The sequence below is a fragment of the Desmodus rotundus genome, unplaced genomic scaffold (genome assembly GCF_022682495.2).
Source record: "Desmodus rotundus isolate HL8 unplaced genomic scaffold, HLdesRot8A.1 manual_scaffold_92, whole genome shotgun sequence".
NCBI classification, from domain to species: Eukaryota; Metazoa; Chordata; class Mammalia; order Chiroptera; family Phyllostomidae; genus Desmodus; species Desmodus rotundus.
In genome coordinates, this window is record NW_026527703.1 from 170346 (window position 1) to 196649 (window position 26304).

The 26304-nt window shown below is 53.2% G+C and overlaps 1 protein-coding gene across 7 annotated transcripts in view; it reads right to left on the reverse strand.

Moving 5' to 3' along the window:
- LOC112314443 (ERI1 exoribonuclease 3) overlaps nt 1-26304 on the reverse strand; it is a 121937-nt gene that overhangs the window by 4664 nt on the left and 90969 nt on the right. For 6 of the 7 annotated variants that reach the window (XM_053917992.1, XM_053917995.1, XM_053917991.2 and 3 more), the window contains one exon: nt 20312-20411. The exons of the other annotated variant lie outside the window; for it this stretch is intronic. In XM_053917992.1, the coding sequence (XP_053773967.1) occupies nt 20312-20411 (100 nt within the window). The remainder of the gene's footprint in view (nt 1-20311; nt 20412-26304) is intronic. 7 annotated transcript variants of the gene reach the window in all.

Sequence of the window (26304 nt, forward strand, 5' to 3'; positions counted from 1 at the left end):
GAACAGTGCTGTGAGAAAGGAGGCTCAGAAAAGGTCTCTCGTTCAGTGTGAGGACCAGGACAGGGTTCCGGGAGGACAAAGTCAGGCAGAGGTTCGAGGGGCCTGTGGGAGGGGCTCGCGAGTGAGTTGGAGCTGAAGCGGGGGAGCGTCCTTGTGTAGTGAGCAGCACAGGCACATTCCAGTGGGGAAATGTGGAGTGTCTGAAAATAACTAGGTTTGGCAGGTGGTGAAGGGGTGTGATGAAGAAGAGGCAGGGGAGTGAGGGGCGAGAGATGGAAGCTAGTGAGGTCAGCAGTGACTGGCCAGAAGAAACCCTGAAGAGCCCCGAGTACTAAGCTAAGGAGTTTAGGATTTTATTCTTCTGGGAACTACAGGGAGACACATGTTTGAGGAGGAGCAGAACAGGACCAATGTGTGTTTCAGAATTATCATTTGCTTAGTCCTCAAGGCAGAGACACCAATGAGCAGATGGTACAATGGTCCAGGCCAGAAGTGCTGGCCCAGAGCTTGGCCAGTGGTGGTGGAAACCTACTGGTGAGGTGGAGCAGTAGAAGGGCGCAAGAAGGTTTGTAGGAAATACAGAGAGCAAACCTTAATGAGGGGATCGGAAGGGCTGGAGGAGGGAGGAGACTAGGACCTTAGTGCCACTCACTGCAAGAAGGCAAACCAAGAGAGGGCGCAGGTTTGAGGCGCCGATGAACTTAGCTCTGGCGTGGCGAGTCTTAAGGTTCCTACGGGCCCCTTGAACTTACCAGACATTTCCTTTATGGCTTCTGGGCTTTGTATCTTGCTCTGAAGGCCTTACCCACCCCAGTTTTATTAGAAAACTATCGTATATTTTCTTCTAATACTTTCAGTTTTTACACTTTTTAAACTGTCTGGAACTTACTCTGTATATGGCGAGAAACAGAGGCTCTAACTTTGTTTTTTTCACTAGTGGACAGCCAGCTGTCCTATCTCCATTGACTGAACTACCTGCACTTTCCCCACCCCTCAAAATGACACCTCCATCATATATACAATTCCCACACGTGGGCCTACGGGAGCCAGGAAAGAGAATGAATGCGGAGCAACCGAAGGGGACAGCAGGGAAACAAGCTGAGGCCGTGTGGCCTAAAGGGAGACTCACACACAACCTGAGGCCTCCTGCCTAAAAGCTCAGCCCAGCAACACACCTTATGAGTGACCTCCAGGAGCTGGCTGGAACGGGGCCCGAACCCATGGAGCAGAGACCGGCAAGTGGGGTGGGGAGAACAGTGCAAGGCGCAGGAGCCATGGTAGGAATGAGAGAGCAAGAATCCTGAGTGTGCAGACACTCTGGGCGCTCGCTTCATCCCCACATCTCCGTCTGTCTGTTTAGACATCTTGGCATCAGCCGGCCCAAGAGCAGGGCCAGCGGGTCACGCCCAGCCTGCCGGACATCAGCCTGCGAGATTAGGTGTGTCCCCAGCTCCACAGGAGGCACAGGCAGGCTAAAAAATTAGTGTTGTGTTACCTAAAATTCTGACTTAACTGGTGTCCTACATTTTTATTTGCTGAACTGGCAACTCTACGCTGGGAAGATGGGCGGGGCAGGTGGCTGGGTCATGAGGTCAAGGCGGTGAATTTAGGACTGAACCACCAGAGGGACCCTGTATAACCTTACATTCTGGGTTCGAATCTAAACTCCACCAGTTAACAACTGTGAACTTGAGCAAGTTACTGTACTTTGTTTAACCTTTCTGGTTTCAATTCCTTCTTCTCTAAAATGGGAATAAAATGATAATTACCGCAATTATTCCCCTCAAAGGTTTGTTAAAAAGATGGAATGAGTTTTTGTTTGTGAAGTGCTTAAGACAGTGCCTAGGTCAGTCATTATTATTGTTGTTGTTATTCTAATCATACCAATAGAAATACGGTTACTCTAACAGTAACACTCTGAGGTTTTCTTGTTTCTTGTCCCAGACATGGCCCACAGGCCCCTGGGCCCCAGACAGCGCCACCTCGGCCCCCACCGCCCCCTCCAGATTCACAGGCCATCTCTCCACAGACACGGCTCCCACAGCTCCCTCCTCTCCCCCCGGGCGGGGTCCTTACAGCCTCAACTCCAAAGTGACCCCTTCTTCAGTGGCCGCCTCACCCCCCTCCATCCCATCGAGGTGCCCAGAGGTGCCACAGGGCTGATGGTGAAGGATGACGGTGGTTCCACAATAAGGGGGAAAGGCAATTTCATCTTGATTAGCAGGCTATTTCTCTCTCCATAATAAGCGCGCTCCAAATAATTAGCGTGTTTTACGTAATAATGAAATTACAGAAATGCAGTCCACTTATTCAAACAACTCACCATTACCATATTTTTAAATATTAGACTTAATTAGAGTTTATCACTTCAGAGAAGTATGCGGACCGAAGATGTTTTTAAAAAAATCCTCATAAAGTGTTTATTAAGCGCTGGTAAAGCTGGGATAATGATGTGTTTGGAAATTAAGGCAATCAAACACTTACCGCCGCTCCTGGAGGCCGGGCATGGAAATGAGGCCATTACACGCCCATTACCCGCCAGCTCACAGCCACTTGGGGGGTGGGGAGAGGATGCGCCTGGCCGAGAGGGCAGAGAGCCTGTGCCAACATCCCGCCACAGCCTGACCAGTAAGCACAGCATCAAACCTCTCATCATCTACATCACATTGGCCACCAGGGGCCCAACTCAGACGCAGTCAGGCAAATGACTAGGCTGGTCCCAAAAGCCAAAGAGGACACCTAAGCCCAACCCTGACCTGGACTCTCAGGCCTGATGGGTTGTTAACTCCATTGAAGCCCCAGGGCGAAGTGCAGACAGAAGCCAGGCTGGTCAGCGAGAAGATGTGGAGGCTGAGGAAGCTAGAGCCCTAGAGCAGGTGACCCCTCCCACTTTGGGCCACATGGGAGGGGGCAGCTAGAGTGGTGGGGAAGGGGCTAGGAGGAAGCTGGGGACCTGAGTCGGGAGCCAAAGATGCTGCGGAGCTAGGTGCCAGGCTTGGGACACACCTGGGAATGCAGAACTGGAGCGGGGAGAGGAGGCAAGGGGGGTGGCAGGAGGGCTGGTGGCTCCAGGCCCCATTTATCCCGGTGAATAACTAATTCCAGAATTTATAGTGCCGGGTTTTTGTTCTGTGGCCATTTATATCTGCAAGGGGAGGAAATGAAGAGGCAGCGCGGACGCCACATCTTTCTGTGTTATTGCTTGTCTGCCATTTGCAAATCATTATTAATTGTGGGCCCTGGTGGCGGGCCGGGTGGGGGCCGGGCTGGGTACATCCACATAGCTCTTCATCAAGGACCCCAGCCGCTGCCCCAGAGAGCCAATTACCCCACCCTGATTGGGATCAGATAAAGAGGGAATTTTTACAAATTAGGGAATAAATAGAATTTCCACACAGGGCGCGGGCAGGACCTGAGAGGCTGTAATGAAAAACCATCCGTCACCATCAGCGGCCTAGGCACGCAGCCCCGGCACTCCCTCCCCTTGTGGGCCCGCCCTCACGCTCAGGGGCCTCGGTGCACAGGTCTAAGGAGGCCCCCAACCTCTCCATGGCCCAGAAGCAGGGAGAGTCCTCAGGTGGGGCGCATGCACCCTTTGGGCTGAAGAGGCCTAGGCCCCGGCTTGGACACTGTCCCCAGGGCTGCCTCTCCCTGTCCCTGTCTGCCTCTCCCTCAGAGTCTTGACAAGGAGGAGACAGACACAGCCCTGAGAAAGGCCAGAGTTGGGGACCACAGGGCAAAGATGACATCCAAGCCCCTACAGCTATGGCAGCTCTAGGGCAGAGCCCCGGCCCTGCGGCCCACTCACTCTGGGCTCCCATTAGCGCTCCTCCCCTTGGATCATTAAATATGTATATCTTATTACACGCCTTGTTAGAGTATCGAGCTCTATTGACTGATGATAAATCCTGAGCCTCGTCCTGGCCATAAATTTATCTGGAGATGATGAAGACTCAATAATCTAGTCAGGCAGATAATATCATCGGGCCTTAAAAAAGATCATTACATTATATGTCAGAATTAAAAGTGAAATACGCCGTAGTAACAGGGCGGCTGCTCTGGCCATTACAATGGGTGCCTGCCTCCCCCCACTCATTCCCAGCCAAAGCCCCACCCAGGTAGAGGTGCCAAGAAGCCTCACCCTCCTCCTGTCTCTGGGATGCCATAGCCTGAAGTGCTAGAGGAGAAGCTAAGGCCAAGTGAAGGACACGTGGCCAAGGAGAGCAGAGGGGTGAGGGGAAGAGGTGGCTAATGAGAACAACTGAGCACATGGGCCACACCCGGTAGCCACCTCTGTCCCAACCAAGCTCCCTCCTTAACCTGCCCCTAAGGAGTCTCCTGTGGGACTATCTCCTCGTGGTCCTTGAGTGGCTCCAACAGGAAGGTGACAGGGCCTCACCCCCTTTCCAGATGGCCCAACTAACCAGGGCAGCCGCTTTCCAAAATGAGGACACCTGGATACAGACAGGGTAGGCTACTCGCCTGTGCTGCCCCAGGCACAGTGCCGGGCCCCAGACGCCGGTGCCAGCAGCCGATCTGAGAATGTCTCGTGAGCGTGTGCCATTAGCCCAGACCACGGCCACCTCCCTCCCTCCTGAGACCTGCCTGTGGCAGCCTCTAGGCCCTGTCCTTCGAGGAACTTGCTGCCAGCTTCTTGGTCTTTTGACCTCAGCACTCATGACCTTGTCCGTTTCACCTTATTTCACCATTTCCAGTCATACCCTCAACCTTTTTAACATCCTGTACTGCTCTTCCTTTGAAATGTTAAATTCAAATATTCCTAGTTCCCGATGATAACACACTTTTCCTTCACCTCACTTGTAACTGCATATACCTCACCTCTCCCTATGCAGCACCCCTCCTGCCTTCACCTGGTGCCCTGTCCACTTTTCATCACTTACCCAACAGCCCTTCCCCTTCTGCCAAGCTGGCAGAGTCCACTCCCCTCACGCATGTGACCAGGCTGGATGCTTCATGGTCTGAGCCATTTGTGGCGACCCTACTCCCCTTGCCAGGCACTGACTTAGGGGTGACCATGTGTTCTGGCTACTGAGATAGGAGGGCAAGTGTGCTGACCGATCTTCATAGAAAATTTCTTCACCCTTCAGGAAAGAAGCACAAGGGGGAGATAACCCTTTACATTCTGCTGCATGTTTTCAGGTTTGCAGGTGTCTGGGACGGCAGAAGCCACCTTCCACCCCGCAGGGAGTTAGCCTACGAAGAACATACTGAAGATCAAAAGACAAAAAAATGGACGAAACCTGGGTCCTTGATGATGTTGCTGAGATGCTGAATTAACCAGCCTGAGGGTAACTTCACCTCCAAACTTCTGTGAGGCAATAAATCCTCCTATTATTTAAGATATTTTAAACTGAGTTTTCTCTTTCTGCTTGTGGAAAGCACACTAAGTGACACAGAACTTAAAGGCAGAAAAGAGAATGACATGCCAGATGGACCCTGTAATGTAAACTCGGCTGAACGGAGGAAGTAGGGCAAAGGGCAACGAGGACCCTGACACTTCAGGCCAGGAAGACGGTAGCCCTTACTACGCTCGCTCTCTCATATGACCGAACTGTTTCCTGCTGTATCACAGGATACAGGCTCGTTACTAAAGTGACAAAAAGAGTCAAGTTTAGATGGAAACCCATGTGAAAATAGGGAAGCAAATACAACTTCACTATGAATGTCTATGGCTTTGGGGGTGGGGGGAAGCCCCACGGCTCCACAAAGTCATCAGAGACTTGGGCTGCTTCTCTCTGCCCTGCCCTTCTCAGCATGTTGTTTCTCATTTCCAAATTATCTCATGGTTCAAAACGGCTGCTGGAGCTCCAACCATCACATCCATATTTTAGGAAAGAGGAAGAAAGAAAAAGCAAGCGTAATGTATTGTCTAGCTGAGTCGATTCCTTTTGAGTACTGTTCCTGTAGCTCCCACACGACACGTCTTTTTTATCTCACTGGACACAAGTCAGAGACATAATCATACCCAACTGGAGGAGACACTAAAAAAACTGGGCACACACTGCCACACCCTACTGCACAGGGGCTCTATTCAGTGAGGAAGAAGGACAATGGATATTGGGTGTGCACCAAGTAATCTCTGTCCTAGCAAAACAACTGACCCACCTCTCTTTGGAAGCTGGATTCCACGGCTCATCATTTCAATCCTTTCTTGCTGGTATTCTCAGCTCTCTTGCCCCTTTTTCCTTCCCTCACCCTCGCCTGGAAAAACTCAAACTCTGCTTTCTCTATGCCTGCGTCTGGGCTGAGTGTGATTACAGAAAACCACAACCATACAGATTCACACCATTCACATAATCACACCCGTCAACCTCAACTGGGTGTATAAAGCTGTGGAGCCAGTCAGGTCAGTGTGCACACTCTCTCCCCCTTTCTCTCTAGTGACAATTTCAAATTTTATGTATCTGCCACAATCTCCAATGCCCTCCCCCTCCCCCCCCATACCACCCCTGACCCTCTCCCACCACTCACCTCCTGCCTCACAGGAAATACACACCTCTCTCCTGTGTCTGTGCCGGCTCTCCCCTCTCCTCCTGTTACGAGGCAGCACGGTCCTGACGTCACTTCTAAAGCCCATCCCTCCACCCTGCCTGGGTCAGGAGTCCAGCCCCACTGCCTTTTCAGGGGCCTGCCATTATGAGTGACCCAACTGTTTCTTCCCCACTGGTTCCTTCACATCAGCATGTAATATATTAAACTTCCCCCATCTTTAAAACAACTTCCCTTTAACCCCCTTTCCCATGTGGCTAGTATCCAACCTCTCCTCCCATTCACTGTCAAACTTCAGAGCTGTTAACACTCAGGGGCCCATTCACTCACCTCCCACCCTGCAACCTGACTCCCCCACCTCTGCTTTACCAAGCTGCTTCCTCTGTGATCCCTGAGACCTCAAGGGGTGAAGTCCCCCAGAGGCTTCTCAGGTTTAGAGGACCCGACCCAGTGGACTGCCCCCTTGAAACGTTCTTCTCTTGGATTCAGGGACACCACCTTCTCTCCAGCCAAAGGTCCTGCAGCTCCTTTGTACATGCCTCTGCTTCTGACCGGCCCTCAGACGTGGGTGCCGCTCGGAGCTGCCACTGGCCCTCTTCCCTTCTCACTCTCTGTTCTCTCTCTGGGCAACCTTGTCTACCACTGAGGTTTTCATTACCACAGACCTTGCGATCTCTTCTAAACCTGCATTCCAACTACTCCTACCCCAGACCAGTACCACCAACATTCACCTAGGTGACAGCAGTGCCCCTGCCAATCAATCTCTTCTATGTTGTCTGTCGAAACCGCAAATCTTGTCATTTCACTCCCCGTCTTTACACCCTTCAATGATCTGGGAAGGACATTAGTAGAAGTACTGGTGAAATTCAATCAGGCCTTTAGTTAAGAGTAGCATTCATGTTAATTTCCTAGTGCTGATAATTACACTGTGATAATATAAGATGTTAACACTAAGGAAGAAAGCTTGGTAGCAGATACAAAGAAACTTTTCTGCTAGTGTAGAATTAGTTCAAAGTAAGAAGTTCTGAGTTATAATGAAAACAACAAACCACCACCATCACCACCTCCAACAGCGCCTCACTGCTCTCAGGACAGGGTCCAAACTCCTTTAGAAAGTCCCAGGGATCTGCCGGGTTCTCCTCTGGGCCCTATCTGTCCCCCTCCCCTGTTGGACCAAGCAGGGGGAGGAAGGGTTCAGGCTCTCTTGCCTCCTGGCTTTTTCACACTCTCTTCCTTTTGCCTGGAACTTCTCCCTCCACCTCACAGCTGGCGACCCCCCTCATACTGCAGGACCTGGGCTTGGTGTCACTACCTGGGGGCCTTGGCTGCACTCCCACACTTGTGTTAAGAATCCCTTCTATGCTTTCCCCATTCTGACTGCCTGGGTCATCCCCTGCTAGACTACAAACCCCTCAAGGCACTAATGTTGGAGGCCCCCAGTCTGTATGTATTAAGTGGAAGGATGGAAGGATGGAGAAAAAGAGAGAGGGAAGTGTGGTGTGACAAGATCATAAGTGAAGCTACTCCAGCCCTGACATTTGCTGCCTAAAGCCTAGACATGCCCTGAAAGTCAGTCGTGGTCCTGTCCCCAGCTCCTTAACTTAAGTGCCTTGGAAGGGCTCTAGGCCCTTCCCCACCTCCACTCCTCCCTGGCGTCTAGGTTTCTCTAAAACCTGCTGTGCCAGGAGGCTGGCTGGGACCAGAGTTCTCAGCAGTCCAGCCAGCCTGTCCTGCAAACCAAGGCACTGGGGGCAGCAGTAGTGATGCTGGGGCGCCCTGGCCCTAGCCAATGATGCCCTGGAGAAGCGTCTGGCTATGCCTTCACTCAGAGGGGCGCTGCCCTCACTAAGCCCAGTCTCACCTGGTAAATATTTCATCCTCAAGCTGCTCAGCTAATCCCTATTAATTTCAATACCGCCGCCTTGCCTGGCTCAGCTCCCAATGCATTATTTATCCCCTTTGTTTGTTTGTCGCTAACAGGTGGGCCCCAGTGGAGGCGCTGACTGGGGACAAGCCCACTCCATCACAGTGTGGCTGTGAATTAATCATGAGGACTAATGGGAACCACCTCAGCTCCAGGCACTTCTCTACCCGCCTCTCCCTGCCCTGGCACACAGGGGTGGGCCAGGGCCATCTCAACTCAATTTAACGCGATGAAAAACAATACGTTTTATTCACTATCTGCCTACACGAGTCAGACGCTATGTTATGCTTTGGGCATACAAGCTGAACAAAACAGATGTGAGTTCCTGCCCTCAGGGAACTTACAGTCTATGGGGGAGAGAGGCATTAAACAACTCATCTCTTAATTATGACAGTGACAGTGAATGAAGGGAGTGCAGGGTGCTGTGGAGTGCAGGGGGAGAGGGAAGACTTCCCTGGGGAAGCAAAATTTGAGCTGTGCTCTGAAGGGTGAGTGGGTATTAATTAGGCCAAAGGGTGGGAATGGAGGCTCCCAAGGGAAAAATGAATGTGGGAAACCTTAAGGTGAGAGGAGGCATGGCAGGATCCAAGAAATGAGAGCGGGCATTGTGCTGGAGGAGAGGGAACATGGGAGTGGCTTGCGAAGGGGCAGGGGACTGCCTCTGCTCCAACGAGGCCCAGTTTGGGGACGCTCTTCTCCCTCAGCAACCAGCATCTGCCCCAATGGATGACCATGGAGTCACTCAAACACCCCGATACAAACAGCACGCTCCAGGCTGCTGACTTGCACAACCTCCAATCCTGCCTTTGTGCTCAGGGCTCCTGGGAGAAGTTCAAGACCACTGACCCTCAACCACACGGAGCTGGAACTCCCAGGAGCGTTTGGCCTGGGGGCTGGGGAGGGGCCTCTCTGTACTCTGAGGTGAGGTGTGGTCTGGCCCACGGCCCCGGAGGGCACACTGGGCACAGGGACACTGGCAACCTCAGCCACAAGTGCTCGCTCCACATCCTAGGACAGGCCTTCCCTCACGTCTGAAAACCCAGGGCTGCACGGGTACCCAGAAGACCTCAGCAAGCACACACCTTCTGAATGAATGGCGGAATGAAAGCGAATGCCCGGCAGAAATCTTCTCCCCAGACACTCCCCTCAGAACTCCCCCAGAGATCTGAGCAGACAGCCACGCTAACTTGCACTCAGGGTTTTACAGCACTTTCCAATCCTCAGAGCAAGCCTGAAGAGGTAGAAGCCGTCATCAGCCCTACTTTAAAGGGGAAGCACCAGAGGCCCAGGATGGTGAGTGACTTAGCCAGGACTCCCCAAGTGGAAGTGATGAGCCTTAACTTGAATGAGGTCAGCCTTTCTCTAGGCACCTGGCTCCAGCACATCCACAGATCCACCCCCTCTGTAGGCATTTCCCTAGGAACCTCTCTTGGTGAATCCAGGGACCTTAGCTCCCAAGAACAATCCTGAAAGGCACCTGGCTTAGGAACCAAGCTCTGCCAGGGCAGAGGCCTCACTGTGCACGCAGTTAGGGTTTGTAATTCTATTCAAAGTGGCCACTTTGAAAATCCATATGTCTTTAGGCTCCCCATACATCATGGTGTCAAGTCCTGGAGCAGAGGCATCCATCGGCAGCTCCCAACACCATGGTTTGTGTGCCCGCATGCCTGACCCCACCCATGCGCCTGGCTCCCAGCTGCTCTGGCAGTACTGCCTACCTTGTGCCAAGGCTCAGGCTAGCTGCCTGCTTGGCCCAGCTTTACCCTCGTCTCCACCCTAGTCTGGCTACTGGGCCCCAGCCCTGCCCCAAACGCCTCCTCTGCCCTACCCAGTCTGCTTGCTCTCTTGGAGCTAGGCAGCCAGCACAGAGGCAGCCTCGATAACTCGCTAACGTGCTGCCCATGCTGTTCTTAAAAATTTATGACTGTGCAACATGAAAAATCCGGCTGAGGAGCCGTCATTAGCGGCACGGCCTCCCTCCCCCACCAGAGCCACCCTCGTAAATTGAGATTTATGGTTGCGGCAGGCGGGTGGGGTGTGTGCAGGCAGTGAGGATGCTGTGGGGGAGACAGGGAGAGACTGATGAGGCAGCGGTGGGGCCAGGGGCTCCCCCCTGCGGCAGCTCCAGTTCATCACAGTCTGCCGTGATACCTGCTGAGATAAGGCCAGGCTGGGGTGTCAGCACAGCAAGGATGCTAGCAGTGGGACTGGAGGGGGAGGGGCCTATCCTGTGCCAATCACTGGCTCCTTTAGGTGTAGGACCAGTCCTGAGGTCCAAGTGCTAAGCAAAGGCCTCTTAGAGGTTGATTTGGGGAAGAGGAAGGTTGGACCTGGGGAGGAAGCACCCTTCTTGTTGGGGTCACAGGCCTGGGCCCCCAGGGTCAGCTTCTCCAACCAGAAGCATCTAGGTTGGGATGTGATTGTGGTATCCCAACTACAGAATTAAAGAGGAGGCGCAGAGGGTGGAATAAGGACGCCAGGACCTTTCCCTTCCCTCTCTCTGATAAGAGGAGCCAGTGGAGAGGCTAGCAAAGGCAGAGTGTGCGCACTGGACCCAATCACTCAGCCTCCCCCGACAGAGGCCAGGCTGGGGCTGAAAAGGAGGTGATCCCACAAACCCACCCCTTCCCCGCCGCAAGCCCTCCCTATTACTCCCCCTTCCCTCCTCCCCTGCTCACTTAGCCCTGTCAGCCAGGCCATTATGAAATTGGGGTTTCATTTACAGACTAATTAAACATTACAGCTTGTTCACAATTACAACGCGGGGATGAGGGAGTAACTAATTACGGAAGAAATGAGCTAACATTTATCTCTGCTCCCACCCTCCCTCTCCCCACTGCCCCCCCAATCTGGCTTCCTCCCACTCTCTGGTCAGTACCAGTCTGAAAGGCTCATTTCCTGGGATGGGAGACTAGAAGGTCCCCACCCACCCTGGACACAAAGCTTACTGCAGATCCCAGCTACTCTGGGGGAGGGGCTTAGCTCCCAGGACCCTTCCTAGGGGACAGTCAGGGCTTTGGCAGCCCTGAGTGTGACTAGAGTAGGACTCTGTGACCATATGTGGGCTACGGCACCTGGGCTGGGGCTAGGAGGACACTCTGCTTTGGTGTATGAATGACAGTCCTGTGGGGCTCTATGTCTCTTTACCCGGTAGGGCGAGGTTTCGGTGTGATTGCTGCAAACAAGTATGTGTGTGATGTGGTATGAGCATGAGCATGCCATGCCCTTACACCACCAACCCCAGAAAAGAACAGAAAAGACCTAGGTGGCTGCAGGAGGTGATGGTCAAAGCAGGCCTGGGATGTGGCCCTGGCATCCCCAGGCCCAAATCGCTGCTGGGAGGCCCCATTCACTACCACCTCCGAAGCAAGAGAGGCAGAAGAGTTATCCTGCCCTGGGTCTCACCTTGTCCCTGCCCTCAGGCTGGCCTTGGCTACTGGCCAGATGCCCCATGGGGTCCAAGGAGCCTCAGGGGACCTGCAAGGGGGGACCCTGTAGGCAGGAGTCCTGGGGTCTGGCTGGCCTGGCACAGAGTTTAATAATAGTAACAGTGAGAGTAAGCGTTTCCATCCTTCCTGCCTTTGGGCAGAAGAAGAAAGGAAAGAGGAGGGAGAGGAGGGAGTGGAGGGAGCGGGCTGAAGGGAGGCTTTGAGGCCTCAGAACTCACATCAAACAGCCGGATCTGGGCCTAATTGTCTGACCCCTGCCCCTGCCTTCAATCAGCTCCGCGGCTCCCCGCCCGCCCCTCGCCTAACTAGCAGCCATGTTCTCCTCATTAGAACAAGCTCCCCTTGCACACGTGTCCCCGGACATGTCCCCAACACTCCTGGCTCCCAACCTTGCCTGGTGGGTTGGTACAGCCGGAACCCAGTTTTGGAGGGGCTTCTGGGATAGCTACGCCCTCAGCCCCCACAGCTGGCTGGGCCTGAGCTTCTCAGCCCCTCTCCCTGAGCTGCAGGAGCCCAGATGCCACGTGCTGTGACATAGCCCTGGGCAGGCTCAGCTGCTGAGTGCATTCTGTCTGTGTGTCCTTCTTGCAACAGCCCAATTGTCTCAGACACACAGGTCCTGGGAGCAGAATGTGTTTGAATCCTGTTCCCTTCTGTCTGGTTCAGCCTGGCGGGGGATCTGGTCTGGGTCAGGGTTTGTGCTCAGAGGCTACAAGCTGAAGCAACTCGTCTGCCTACTGTATAAGGAAGGTTCCTTTAAACGGATCTAGGCGTGGTGCTATGTGAGTGTCTGGGGTTGGTGGCGCAGCGGTGAGGCAGTACAGCTTGCTGTTAAGAGCTCTGACCCCAGAAAGATGTGTGTTTAAATTCCGGCTCTCTACTTCCTTGCTCTGCAGACTTGGGTGAATGACAACCTTCCTGAGCTTCAGTCTCCTATCTGGTGACAACTTCTATCCTCCTGTCTCATATGGTTTGGGGATTCGATGAGATAAGAAACAAAGTCTTCTTTACTACATCTGACACTCAGCAAATGCTGTGGAAGGATACCAGTATAGGTGGCGATTCCGACCAGACCAGATCCCCCCTCTGTAGGCCACAGGCCCTGCTTCTCCCAGCTGGGGCCTGGGCCCTGGTCAATAGTGTTAAGGACCAGAAGAGCTGTGAGGAAGGGCCCAGAGTCCCACAAGAGAGAAAGAACAGCTCCCAGGGTAACAGCTAGTACCAGGGGCAGAAGCACCTAAGCTGGAGCCTAAATTTGGAGGCGGGGATATCACACAGCAGCAACAGGTGAGAGGGACAGGAGCCCAGCTTAAGTTTTGTCAGGGGGCATTAGGTCAGGTGGGGTAGGTCATTAGGACTGCTCTGTGAGGTATGAATCACCCAGGGGTGCTGTGGGCAAAGGAGAAGGGATGCTGTGAGCACCACTGGAGTACAGGCTGCCTGGGCTGCTCTAGGCATCCATTCTCAGGGCACCAGGCCTGTGCGGGACTGGGCGAGCAGCCGGCATGGTCTGGGCCCTGACATTGTCTCTCACCTTAAACCAGTGGTAATGACTTGCAAATATTGATGAAAACGCAAACTAGAGAGATTGTATTTTTCGTGAGTGAAGGTGGGGAGAGGGGATAAGGAGGGAAATAAACTGAAATGAAGTCCGGTTATCTCCCATCTGTGGCTGCTCCTAATCCCCCAGCCCAAAGGAATCCAATGCAGTCCCTTATCTGCCCTGTCAATCACTCCATCACCACCCAGTGCTCGGTGGGCACCACACACCCTCATATACACTCAAGCACACGCTCACACATGCACACACTCACTCCACTGACTCCTGCTCCGATCCTCCCGCCCACCCCCAGCCCATTACTCCTCTGAGTAGAAGCAGCAAGCGCGCGCGGGTCCTGCCAGATGGATGCAATTTGCATAATATCAGCGGTGGAGGCTGCAAGATCACCAGGGGTCAGGGCGCTGACATCCCCGCACAGTCTATCTGCAAGTGCTAATTTGGCCAGCATTGATCTGTCTTTCTGATTTCTTTGTCATTTACGTCTGCGATGGTTTGACAGGAGATACAGAGAGAGACAAGGGGAGGCTGGGCTGGGGCCTGGGGCTAGGAAGGTAGGGAGACAAAGATTGTACTTCCCAGTGCATCACACACAGAGAACAAATACATACATATACCAGAACCTTCCTCCCTCCGTCCATCAGTCCACTCGTTCATACATCTATCCACTTTCCACCTGTGGTTGCTACTGAAGACTAGAGCATGGTGTCGGCAAGGACCAAGTCCTCACGTGTCCAGGGGGTCCAGGAGTGCCAGCTCAGGGAAGGTGTGCACCCCTCTCCCTAAGCACTATCCGAGGCCAGTGGAGACTGTGGATGCCTGGAGTGTATTCTCTTCTCATGGCTATCCGCCCATCTCACTTTCTTTGGGCTGCACCACGAAGGACCGACAGGGATGGGGGGTAGTGCTGGGAAAGCATGCATTCCAGCTGTCTCTGTACCCTCTCCCTAAGGCAGCCATGCTGACTCCTTCCCTCCCAGCCCTTAAGATGGCTGAAGCAGGGGGCCGTGGGGGGAGCACCTCTCTGCCCCTGCAGGACAGCCAGGGAGAGGGTGATCAGGTCTGCAGGGGCCTCAGATCAATCCTTCACCACCATCCAGTCATCTGAAGCGCAAACACTAGGCTCTTGTTAATTCTGAAGTCCTAGCTGAGCCAGAAAGTCCAATATCAGATTATATCCAAATGCCACAATCTGTTGAACCCTGGGCCAGAATCCCAAATTCTTCCTCGCCGTGGGAGGAGGGTGCGTTATAGGGATGGAGACCCCACCAGGATGAGAGATGTCATGGGGAAAGGGGAGGCGCAGAGGTCACCGCCCTGGGAAGAAAGAGCCCACTGCAGAGAAGTGGACATGGCCAAGGGAGAAAGAGGGCTTGAGCCTTCCCAAGGTGAACGCTCTCTCCCACTGGCCACAGTGGCTGTCTTGGCCCCGCCCCCTTTCCCTTGCCTACAGTGGCAGAGACAGGGTGATCAGAAGGAACTCCCTGCTGGGCAAGAGGGGGGCTGGTGTTTGGTGTGTGCTAATCCTGGGCCTGAGGTCTTCAGAGGGACCCCGAGAGCTTCAAGGAGGGGAAGGCAAAGCTGTACTGTAGATGAGCTCATTAGCCAGCACCCCCACACCCCTACTAAGAGGAGGAGGGCAGGCGGCCCAGGGAGCTGGCGGCAGAGGCGGCAGAGAAAAGGCTGTCACTGTCCTTTCTTCCTTTTGGTACAAGAGTCTCCCTGAGCCAACAATTCTCCCGCAGTGACACCTCTCACGGGCACTAATGAGATCCATGTCACAGAGCTAATGCGCTCTGACTAGACTCTTGATAGACACCCCACTCCTTCAGGGGAGACCGCAGGCTAGTGCTGTCCTCCTGGGGCCAGGCCCCCATCCTGCCAGCCCAGCTCTCTTGCCAAACTGTGCTGGGCAACAAACTCCTGAGAGAGTCACTTGTTGTCTGGGCGTCCCATCTTACCCTGAGCCTCAGATGGACCCTCCTCAGTCCCTGAGCAGAGGGGTGAAGCAACCAGGGCAGGACCATCCAACTGGGCATCAGGGAAGGTTCCAGTTATTCTCCCAGCGAGCTGAAGCCAGAGGTTTATGGGGCCTCCATGTCCCAACAACTGATGAGATTTTACCAGTATTTCCTGTGCAGATTTCAAAAAAAAAAAAGAAGAAGAAGAAAGCAGGCCTGGGTCTTGCCCTTAGAGAGGTCAAGTATGTGGGGCCTAATCATTACCAAACAAATCATAATTAGGGTCTAAAGGTGTGTTCTGTGCACCCACACTGGGAAGGCCAGGCCAGGTTCCCAGAGGAGGTGGCCAGTGGCAGATGGGTAGGTTTTCCTGAGCCAAGAGGTGGACAGCAAACCCAACTCACAGAACAAGAACTGCTGGGGTCAGAAGGAGGTCAGGAGGTCAGAAGCCAATGGTTGCAGGGCCCTGGCTCTGCAAGTGACTGTAGCAGAAGTGAAGGGATGGCAGTGGCTCCTTCCCTTCCTTCCTCAGTTGCTGCTACTGAAGCCTTGTCAAGGCCTGTGTGTTCCCCATGACACCGAAAGAAATGAAGGAGGTGAGCTTGTTTTCTTCCTCATCGTCTCTGTTGGTAGCATAAAGCCTGACACCAAAAAGGTACTTCCAGTTCAGCACAGTGGTAAGATCACAGGGTTTGCATTTAGACAGACCTGGGTTTGAATCCTGACTCCTCAATTCAACTGGCTGTGTGACCTCAGGCAAGTCACCAAACTAATTAAGCTTCAGTTTCCCAACCTATAAAATGGGAACGATTGTGGCTGCCTTCATAATACTGGTGTGACAAATTAGTTAACATAAAGTGCCTGCTGACCCCTGGCTAAAATGAAAGAAGGACCACAGCACTCAGCAGTCCCTGGTGGAGGCTGCCTGCGTACAGCCTTTGGCCCGAGTCAAGGAAGCTGACAGAGCGCCCCCAACAGCCAGTTCTTCATACATGCAGTCCTTCCTCACCCACAACCAGCTCCAACACCACCCTGTTCACCAGGCTCACATGGCCAAATCGACTCCCCGAGGAGGAGGAGGCGTCCCTCTCCTGACTAAGAGGCCACGCTAACAGCCCCAGCCCCCTTTCCTCCCAGAGCTGCAGTGCCTCCAATCCCTGAGCCCTATCTCTCTGTCAGTCGCTGAGCTGTGCCTGTGAGCTCTGTGAGGGCTGACCACTGTGTCTGTCATCTTTACTAATACATTTCTAGCACTTATCACAGTTCCTGACACATAGTAGGTACAAGGTAAATGTTCACTGACCTGGTCCCAACTCCATTCCCACAACCACTGCTGGCACTGAATTAAGCATCACCTCCAAGTACCCCACTGTACCTCCCCTTCTGCAGTTTCTCCTCACTACTCTTCCATGTATGCTCTCTCTGGCCGTCTGACTGAAGCTCAACTCTGGCCAGGTCACTCCTCTGCCCGAACATTCCCACACTCCCCTGACACAGCTCAGCCACCCACATCCATGCTAACGGCCCCCTCCGCTTCTGTAGCTGGACCTCCCTGCCCTCTCATCAGCCCGACCCTCCAGTATGCCTGATCCCTGCCCTCTCAGTACCTCTGCCACCCAATGCTCAGCAGGAGTCCCTGCCAGGTAGGCCCCACAGACTCCCCCTGCCACACATACCTTAGAAAGAGGCTCAAGATCATTGGTGGGACTAGAGTCACAGGTGATTTGCACACTGAGCCACTGCCACCGCCATGGCATTGTGGGAGAACGAAGCAATTCCTGGAGATGGGTAAGCCGTGGGATCGGTAGAACCCTTGCCCAGCATAACCAATGCTGCCTCACCACCAACCCCCAATATACATACCACTCCCCACTCTAGGCTGGCAGCTCCTCACACAGTTAATTAGCACCATGTCACTAAGGACCAGCCTGAGTGGCCAGTGACAGGAGCTGACCCCTGACCCCAGGGCTGGGAAATAGTCCACATCAAACTCTTACAGCGCGACCCTTTTAGCACGCACAGTAACTCGGGGGCACCGGCAGCTGAAGCTCATTAAAGCTGTCTCTTTGGCGCGAGGGCCATTAACCTCACTGCTCAAAACCCACACCTCCCATCCCCGCCTCTCCCAGCCCAATTAATGCCCCGCATCCTCCCTCCCTTCCAAGCACCCTCGCCCGTACCTCAGAGCCAGCCAGGAGCTGGCAGGGCAGCCCTCTTCATTCAAAAATACAAAGACCAAACGCCAGGAACCGCCAGTGTCCTTGAATAACCACCGTGTTCCGGGCACTGCACAAGCCCTTCCCACAGCTGACATCACCAAACTGTCCCAACAGCTCCGAGAGACAGTGGCACTGTCCCTCGTCTAAGGTTATGGGGCTCTGGGTCATAGAACCATAACTTCTGGCTCCAAAGCCCTCACTATGTTGTCACTCAGCCTTGGGCTGTCCCTTGGGTCCACTCAGATAGAGAAACTTTCTTCTATGGAGAAGGAAGGGACACTTCAGAAGTCCTAACCCAGAATCAACATGGGTGAAGAGACAAGAGAGGCACCATTGAGTCTCAGGAGGCAGGAAAGAGTGGAGACAGGAACCCCTTCCTCTCAGAAACACCCAGGACAGAGACACAAAAGCAGGGCATCCAGCTCGAGGCTGTGCCGCCGTGCCAGGTGAGTTAACCCAGTCCCGCTGGCTCCGCCCACTGGCAAGACTCAATTACAGGCAATTCCTCCTCCCCTGGGCCACTGCAAGTCCTCTCACTGGTCCTCATTCTCTGGTCCCTCCCTTCCCCATCACTTTCATTGACTCATCTACTCACTTGTTCTTTCATGCACCTATCTGATTGAATTTATTGAGCACCTGTTAAGAACTACTTTGTGCAGCACAAAGTGCCTCAGTGATTCTGAGCCAGAGCTCCGATCACACCGTCCTCACTCACAAACTTCCTGTCCCATCGAAACCTTGTGAGAAGGAAGCTGAGGGTGACAGGTGCATAAACGGTGATGGGAGGAGACTTGACCTGGGGTGGTGAGTGTACAGTATAATATACAGACTATGTATGACAGAACTGTATACCTGAAACTTATAAAATTTTATTAACCAATGTCACCCTAATAAAGTCAATGAAAAAGAAAAAAAAACCTCAAAAGAAATTCACCCCCCCCAACCTGGCATTCAAGGGCCCCCTACTTCCCTGTTGATTTCCTAGCCACTCTCTAACCAAAAGATCCCACTGCCGTCACTGGAAACTATCTGTAGATGTCTGGATGTGTCCTCTCAATGCACTAGGCTTCCTCGTGCCCTCAGGCTTTATACACACACTTTCCCCTAAAAAGAAAGCCCTTCCTGATTTTTTTTTTTTTTTTGCCTAGCAAACTCCTATTCATCCATCAAGGATCCTCTGCCTCATGTCCTCTTCTCTAGGAAACATCCTGCTAACCTCCCAGGCATATCACCTTGCTAGGTTTGGGGTCCCCTCTAGATTGTAGAGGACAGCAGCTGGGAGGGAAGAGCAGTTGCTATGGGGTACTCCCAAATTCCTGAGGCCCATAGACTGCTTCTTCTCCTCTGCCCAACAAGAATGATACAGGGCGTCCAAGAAGTCCGTGAGATGTAAATGGAGGAGTAAAAGCCACCTTGGCAACTGAGAACATGGCAACCTCCCTTGGGGTGGTCCAGTTGTTTCTATCACTGACTGTCCTTAGCGTCCTGGGTGTCACACACCCAGTTCAGTCTCTGACTCCTCCCAAGATGTGCGCTCCTGAGGACAGGAACTTCTACTCAGAATGCCCAGCACCCACCAGGTGTCTGTGGAAAGGAAGTGGGGCTCCGTGTATAGCTGGCAACTGGACCCTTTCAGTGTATCTTGCCATTCCTTTCCCCGCAAACTCTGATACTTCCCCAAAGGTACGCGGGGTATGATAATGTCATAGTGCCACCCAAGAATACCCTTGTTTCTCCCCACTTGAAACAAAGCTTATGCCTGCTTGAAAGCTTGAAAGCTTGAAAGCATTTGCATGCACGTGTTTGCACGTGCACACTCAGTAAGATACACAGAAATGACAGACGTACTTTCTGATGGGTACACACACAAGCTGACAGTTGCTTCCATATATAGACATGGGCCCTCATAAAAATACACAGAGATATATTGTTACACACACGTGCATCCCTTAGATATACACACAACAGGGACACATATGCGCCCTTAGACTGCAGCTGAAGTCGTCAGACCCTCCTCCCCCCCGCACACACACTCACAGACAGACACATACCCATCCGGATATATCAGAGGCTAGAAGAGCCTCCAATGCCTAGAACCACAGCCACTCTAGCCCCCTCCCAAGCAGTAATCCCCCTGAGGGTACACTCCCACCTGGTACCCCAAGTGGCCCCCTCCTAACCCAGGCACCGCTCAATGGAGGCTGCTGCTCCTGCGGGGGAGTCAATACCCTGTGGACGGAGCCATCGGTCAGAAGGACCCCGACTAATTAAAAGCTGGTGAGGTTTAAATAATTCATCTCCTTAACTCCCATTGATCGCCCAGTTTAGTGGCCACAGACTTGAAACAATATTAAACAGTCTCCTCCAGCTCCACGGGGGGTAGGTAAGCTGACATATGCCCACCCCTCTGAGGACATCACCCACCAGAGATGCAGCTGGGGCAGGGGTACCTTGGCTTGAATCCAAGACCCAGAACGCAGCCTCCTCCTAAATATTGTTTTGAGAGTCCCTTTCCAATGGTTTGGTTCCACTCTCCCCTCACTCCACCCCCCTTCTCTGCTTTCTCCAGCTTTGGACAGCACCCTGTTAGAGCGCTGAAAGAGCCACAGAACCCCTCTGTGTACCAGGGGACTGGGGCATGCGGGCAGGGGACTGACTGAGCTGCCAGGGGGACATGTGGAGGGACTGACCAATGCCGCTGTGGGGCCGGCCTATGTGTTGCAGGCTGAGGCCCTTGTTCATGTCTAGAAGTCCATTCTTGGGCCAGCAGCCCATGGCGAAGCTGTAAGCCTGGAAGACAGGAGGCAAGAATGGTTAACAGAGGCCCTGACCCCTAAACCAACCCAATCACTCACCCTCCCCCGACCAAATCTTCCCCCCAAGGGCTTACTTTCATCATGCCACTTTATGAAAGTCCCCTCACTGGGTTCCCTTTCCACCAGAAAACCCCTTCCTCCCCCAGAGCTCCCTTTCTCCTGGGTATCTACCCATCAGAGGCCCCTGGCCCTCTCTGGGCACCCCTCACCCAGAGAGCTCCTGTTTACTAAGATCCTCCTTGTCAGGATCCCTCTTCTCACCAGGTCATCCCCTTTGCCCTTAGCTCCCCTCCTCTCCAGCGTCCCCAGCACTCTGCTGGGCCCTCTCCCCACAGTATCACTGGTCACAGAGACTGGTCTCAGAAAGAACTTGCGGACCAATGTTTTTAAACTTCACAGATAGGAAAACCAGAGTGAGAGGGGGCCCACCACCTGCCCATGGTTGTTTCTTCTGAACCAGAGACAGGCGAGGCTGTAAAGGCTGAGTGCCATGCGGGGACTTAAGTGAGGAGGGGGTAAGGTCACCTGGTTGATTCAAGCAGCTGTGAGGGGAGCACAAGAAGGGTGTGTGTGTGTGTGTGTGTGTGTGTTAGGGGAAGCAGATCTCTGCTGAAGGTCAAGTGCTCACTTATGCATATTCAAAGCGGCCACCCATCGATCTGTACTTAATTGTTTTCCTGGGGTTGGGGAAGGAAGTGCTGGGGGCATCGATCTGCTCAGACCCCCAGCACTTCACTGCCCCCCTCCATCCCCTACTCGTGTCACCTGGCCACAGCCCACCTCTATGGGAGGTTGGGGGGTAGGGCACATGGCAAGACAGGGATGGCACCCTCTCTTACAGTCCCTTACAGGCGTGGTGACTTGATGTCATAGGTGAGGAAACTGAGATCCAGAAACAAGAAACACACAAGGGTTAGAACACTATTAAGTAGCCCAATGGGAATTCAATTCCCGCTCAGCCTGCTCGCAAAGTCCTGGGCTTCTTCTTACCAGTGGTCTCGCACAGCTAGCTGACACTTCAAACATTATCCATCCCCTCACCTTAGAAGTCCCCAGATATCAGGCTGCCCTTCTCCCAGTGGCAGGAAGCATGTGGGACAGCGGTCAACGGGAATGAAGGTTGGGTAAGTCCCCAGAAGTTAGACAGCGAGTCCACTGGCGATACTAAAGTGACTACGGCCATGGTCGCACAGGCACTGAAGTGCCCCCTGCCCATCACCTGGCCCAGGAGGTCCCCATCTCACTGCAGACTCCTTCATAAGGGAGAGCACTCAGCACAGGAGCAGAAACAAAAGACGGGGGTCTGTGCCAGGGCCAAGCACTAGCACCCTTCATTCCCAGCATCAGGAACCCAGCCTCAGCCCCATGGACACTGACAGGTAAGGAGCCAGTGTACTTCACCCTCAGCACCCTCCAAAGCCATTTTCCTTGACCACAGAGGTACTAGCCACAACCTAACTTCCCAGCCAACCCCCTCAACCCCTCCCCAGGTCACAGCTGCAACCACAAATTGGGAGCTGAGTGTGAGACTCAAGGACAGGGGAGAGGTCACTGGCCAAGGCAGAGCTGGGGGAACACAGACAGGGAGGGAAAGCAGCCAGTGGGTGGTGCACAGCTGGAGAAGCTGCTAAGCATGGTCAGGGCCACGGCTGGAGTGCAGTGGGCCAGAGAGCAGCGGCGGCCCGGCTTTCAAGTACTTTAAAATCACTTACAAAGGCCGGATTAAACGATCAGAAATTCCATTTAATAGGACAAATAAAGAAATAACAATCTACTCTATCAGCCTGGAGAAGGCGAGTGGGATGGGGTTTTTTTTCTCCTCTAAAAAGGAAAAAGGGAAGGAAGGGGGAAAAAGAAGGATAATGTGTGTTTACTCAAGCAAAGAAAAAAATATTTAAGTGATGTCGGGGAGAAGATTGCAGTAACTAGTGAAGAATAACATCGTCTACTTTGCTGTCAAATCACACCCGAATTTCAGTAATAGATTCTCGGCTGACACTCAATTCAATTCGAAGGTGATCCTGCTTTATCCCAGCCCATCAAATATTAAACACTTGCATTAGCAGGTGCTGCCGCTTCCCGGCTTAAAGCAGCGGGCGACAGGGCTGCTGAGGCCCCCTGCTCTGCTCTCAGCTCGGGGACAGGGCAGCTCAACGTTATCTGCACGTCATCCTGAGTCTTATCGCAGTTAAGCGGGAAGACCACTTCAGATAACATTAGACGCTTGCCCCAACGCGTGTCAGCATGATTAGATTATTATTATAATAATGACTCCCCAAGAACTTCCCCAGACTGGGACGTGAGAACGGGGTGGAGGACAGCAGGGCCCAGGAGGGCCAGGCTGGACCGAGGAAAGCCAGAACCCATGGCAAAAAAAGCAGGGGCACCAAGCAAGGCAGCAGCCCTGGTCCCGCCTGACGAATGCCTTTCAGGAAGGGCAGTCTAGCTTGTCAGAGCGAGGGCGAGATGAATTGGCGTGGCCACGGGTGTCGTGCAGCACAGTTTCATATTCCCAGATAAGGTGTGATAACCAATTGCGGCCGTGACACGGCCTCATCCAGCACTTCCTCAGGGGGTGTGGGCAGGGGGAGGGGCGACACTTGCACATGGGTCTGCCAAGCTCCTAATAAGAGGGATTTAATTTTTACAAATGTTGCTTCCAGCGGGACCTTCACATACCAGCCAAAGTCCAAAATGATATTAAAAACGGTTAATTAAAACTGCTCTCCTTCAACCTGGGCTCTCTCCCTACTAACCCTGCTGAGAACCCAGGAATGTCTCCTCTAGGTACTGCAACACACTGCTGCAGAGCTGAACCTTCACATACGAGCACCCGTCTCACGGAACCCTCTAGGCACAGTACCACAGACCAACACCTCAAGTTCCCCCTGCCACTTGAGTACCCCTCAGGCACAGCCAGTGGACAGAGAGTCACTCAGAGAATACAGGGTCCTACAGCAACCTGTGCTCCTACTAATGTGTGGTCTGGATCCTTTTGCCTGCTGTCCTCTGTACCTGTACCCACATGCCGACCATCCCCAGCACTCATTTCTAAAGCTCCTGCTCTCCCCCCCCCCCCCCCCCCCGATAAATACACCATCAAGCATGCATACCCACACAAGTGTGCCCCTCCCTCCATTCTCCACTCCTTCCCAACATCCTCCCTAAGAGATTACATCCATCCAGGATTCTTAGCAGAGCCTTCCTGGGAGCGAAGCTCAAGGCAAGATGATGTGGGCTATGTCTCAGAATCTGGCTAAGTCAAGTCTGGGACCCAGGGAGCCATCAGAGCATGAGGATTCAGGGAGGCTGTCCCCTGTGGGCTGCCCATGGGGACAGTGGAGACATATGGGCCCATGCCAGATTGGAGGTGGCTAGGAAAGCTTCCTGGAAGGCACCAGGTAGAAAACATGGCAAGGGCAAAGAAGAATGGCAGAAGCAAGCTTGGTGAGTGCACAGGCAACAGCTTCGGCATTGCTGGGGCAGCCAACGTGGACAGAAGGAGTCATATCTTGAGGTGCTGCCTCCCAGCTCTGTGCAAACTGGAATCAATTGAGGTGCCCTTCCCTCCCACTTGGTTCCTATACCCACTCTCTCTCTCCCTCTTGCCAGTCTGTGGGGTGTCAGGGTAAGGGACTCAGAAGCTTTCTGACCTTGATCAGTGTGAGGCAGGGATGCTTTAAGACCTGTTGCCAAGATCTGTGCCTGAGCCCCTTTTCCATGCTGGTTCCAAATTCTCTGGGTGCCACTGTACCAGCTGCACTTCTCCCAGACACTGGGGCCCACCTGATGGTTTCCTGACCAGAGGGTGGGGCAAGTGGAAGGATGTCTGAGGACCTCAAGCCCTATCCAGGGCAAGTAGAATTGGGGTGAGAGATACTGGTCTACCAAACCGCACCATCGCAGCCCTATGCCAGGCAGGCACGCACACTTCCCTTCCCCTGAGCTGCTGCAATTTCCATGCGCAGGGAAGCAGGTGCCGAGCTGCTCCCGGCTGGCTTTCCCCTCTCGTGGCTCTGCCCGCCTTGGCTGCTGCCCCATTAGCTTAGTGGCCAGCCATCTGCGACGGGCCTGCCACGCAGCCCTGCTGTAGGCGCGGCGGGTGGCCCCCTGTGTAACAGGGAGCTTTGCCATTAGCGCCTTTAATATTCTGACACCTCAGCACAGCCTGCTATTACATGCAAACGCTGATCGCCCTGTGAAATTACATTGCTGGGCCCGCGAAATGGAATCGTGTATAATCAGCCTCCTCCATGCACTGTCAGTCCCATCACAAACACGGCGCCCGGCGGCTTACGGGGGCTTAGCAGCTGCGACAAGTGTATTGGGTTTAATAGATGAAGTAGCCCTCATCGGCAGCAGCATCAGATTCTTCAAAGAGGAAAGAAGAGGCATCGACAGCTGCTGGGGTATCTCTGCCCACCCACTCACTACCTGGCAGGGCCCTGAGCATGGGGTGGACACAGAGTGGGCAGGGCAGTGGTGGGAGCTAGAGCCCCCCTCAGACTGCAGACAGAAACACAGACTGCCCTGCAACTTCCAGAAAACCCAGAGCTCCCAAGCCAACAGCAGCACGTCTGACCTACCCAGCCTCTCCACAAGTTGGGGAGGAACAGACCTTTAACCAGAGCCCTGGTGAATGTCACCCTCTGGGCCATTTCCCAAGCTGAGGAACCAAATCAAACCACTGCTATCCCCATAAACACCCAACAGACAGAGCTGTAAACAGGGTACTCTGGAGGATGGGGGAGAGAGTCTGACCGACGTAACCATCACCTAACCTTACTATCTAACTGGCCAGCACTTCTGTAGCCAATGAACCAAGTACCAACGCCACAGGCCACATGAGGAGGGCATGCCTAGGAGCCCAGCTTACAGAAGGGCGGTGTCTGCGGGCTCAGGAGTCAGACAAATCATGAACTGGTCCCCAGTGCTGCCAGTCATCGGCACTGTGACTTTGGAGGAGTCATTAAACCTCTCTGACCCTCAGTTCCCTGGACTACAAAATGGAATGGTAGCTCTTTCCTCCAAGTATACCTGAGGTCACTCATGAACGCCTGTCCCACTGCTACCTCCAAACATTCTTGGTGCCATCACCCAAAATGCACTTTGCCTTTGAGAATGCTGTTCCCTCTCTGTTTTGGGGGTTCAGTCTAACACACCAATTGTGGCAGAGTATATTTCCCAGTGATGGCTGTAATATTTATGTCCCATCTCACATGCTCTTCTTACAATGTGATTGATATATCTACCATAGAGAAGGGGAGTCTATGTCACCTCCCTTTTAAATAGGGTGGGCTTTTTTTTGTTGTTTCAACCAACATAGTAATGTAAGAAATGCTATGTAAGGTCAAGAAATACTATATGATTTCAGAACAGCTAATGCCCCTTCCTCCTGATGTGCTGGGACCCTTGCCCTGGAGCCCTGAGCTGCGCTGAAGTAGACTGCTTTGAGGCAGCCACGCTGTGAGGAAACCCAAACAAGCCCGGGCAGAGGGACCACACAGAGAAGCCATGAGACTAGGTGAAGAGAGAAGCCCAGCCAGCTCCCAGCTGCTACAACCATGCGCTGTGCCAGCTCCAGTCGCTGCCTACAAATGTGTGAGAGGACCCGAGCCCTTACTGAATTCCTGATTGAGAGACCATCAGTAACTATCATTTTAAGTCACTAAGTTTTGGGGTGATTAGTTATGCAGCAATACTAATTGGAAAACCAATGGAAACCCCACAGAGATGACATGAGGGTTACATGAGTTATTGTATGGAAAGTGCTTAAAACAAGGCTCTTTAAAAGTTATGTAAGTATTAGATGATAATTTTTAAAGTCCTCCATTCACTCCACATTGCCATCCAGAGATGCTGCCTGT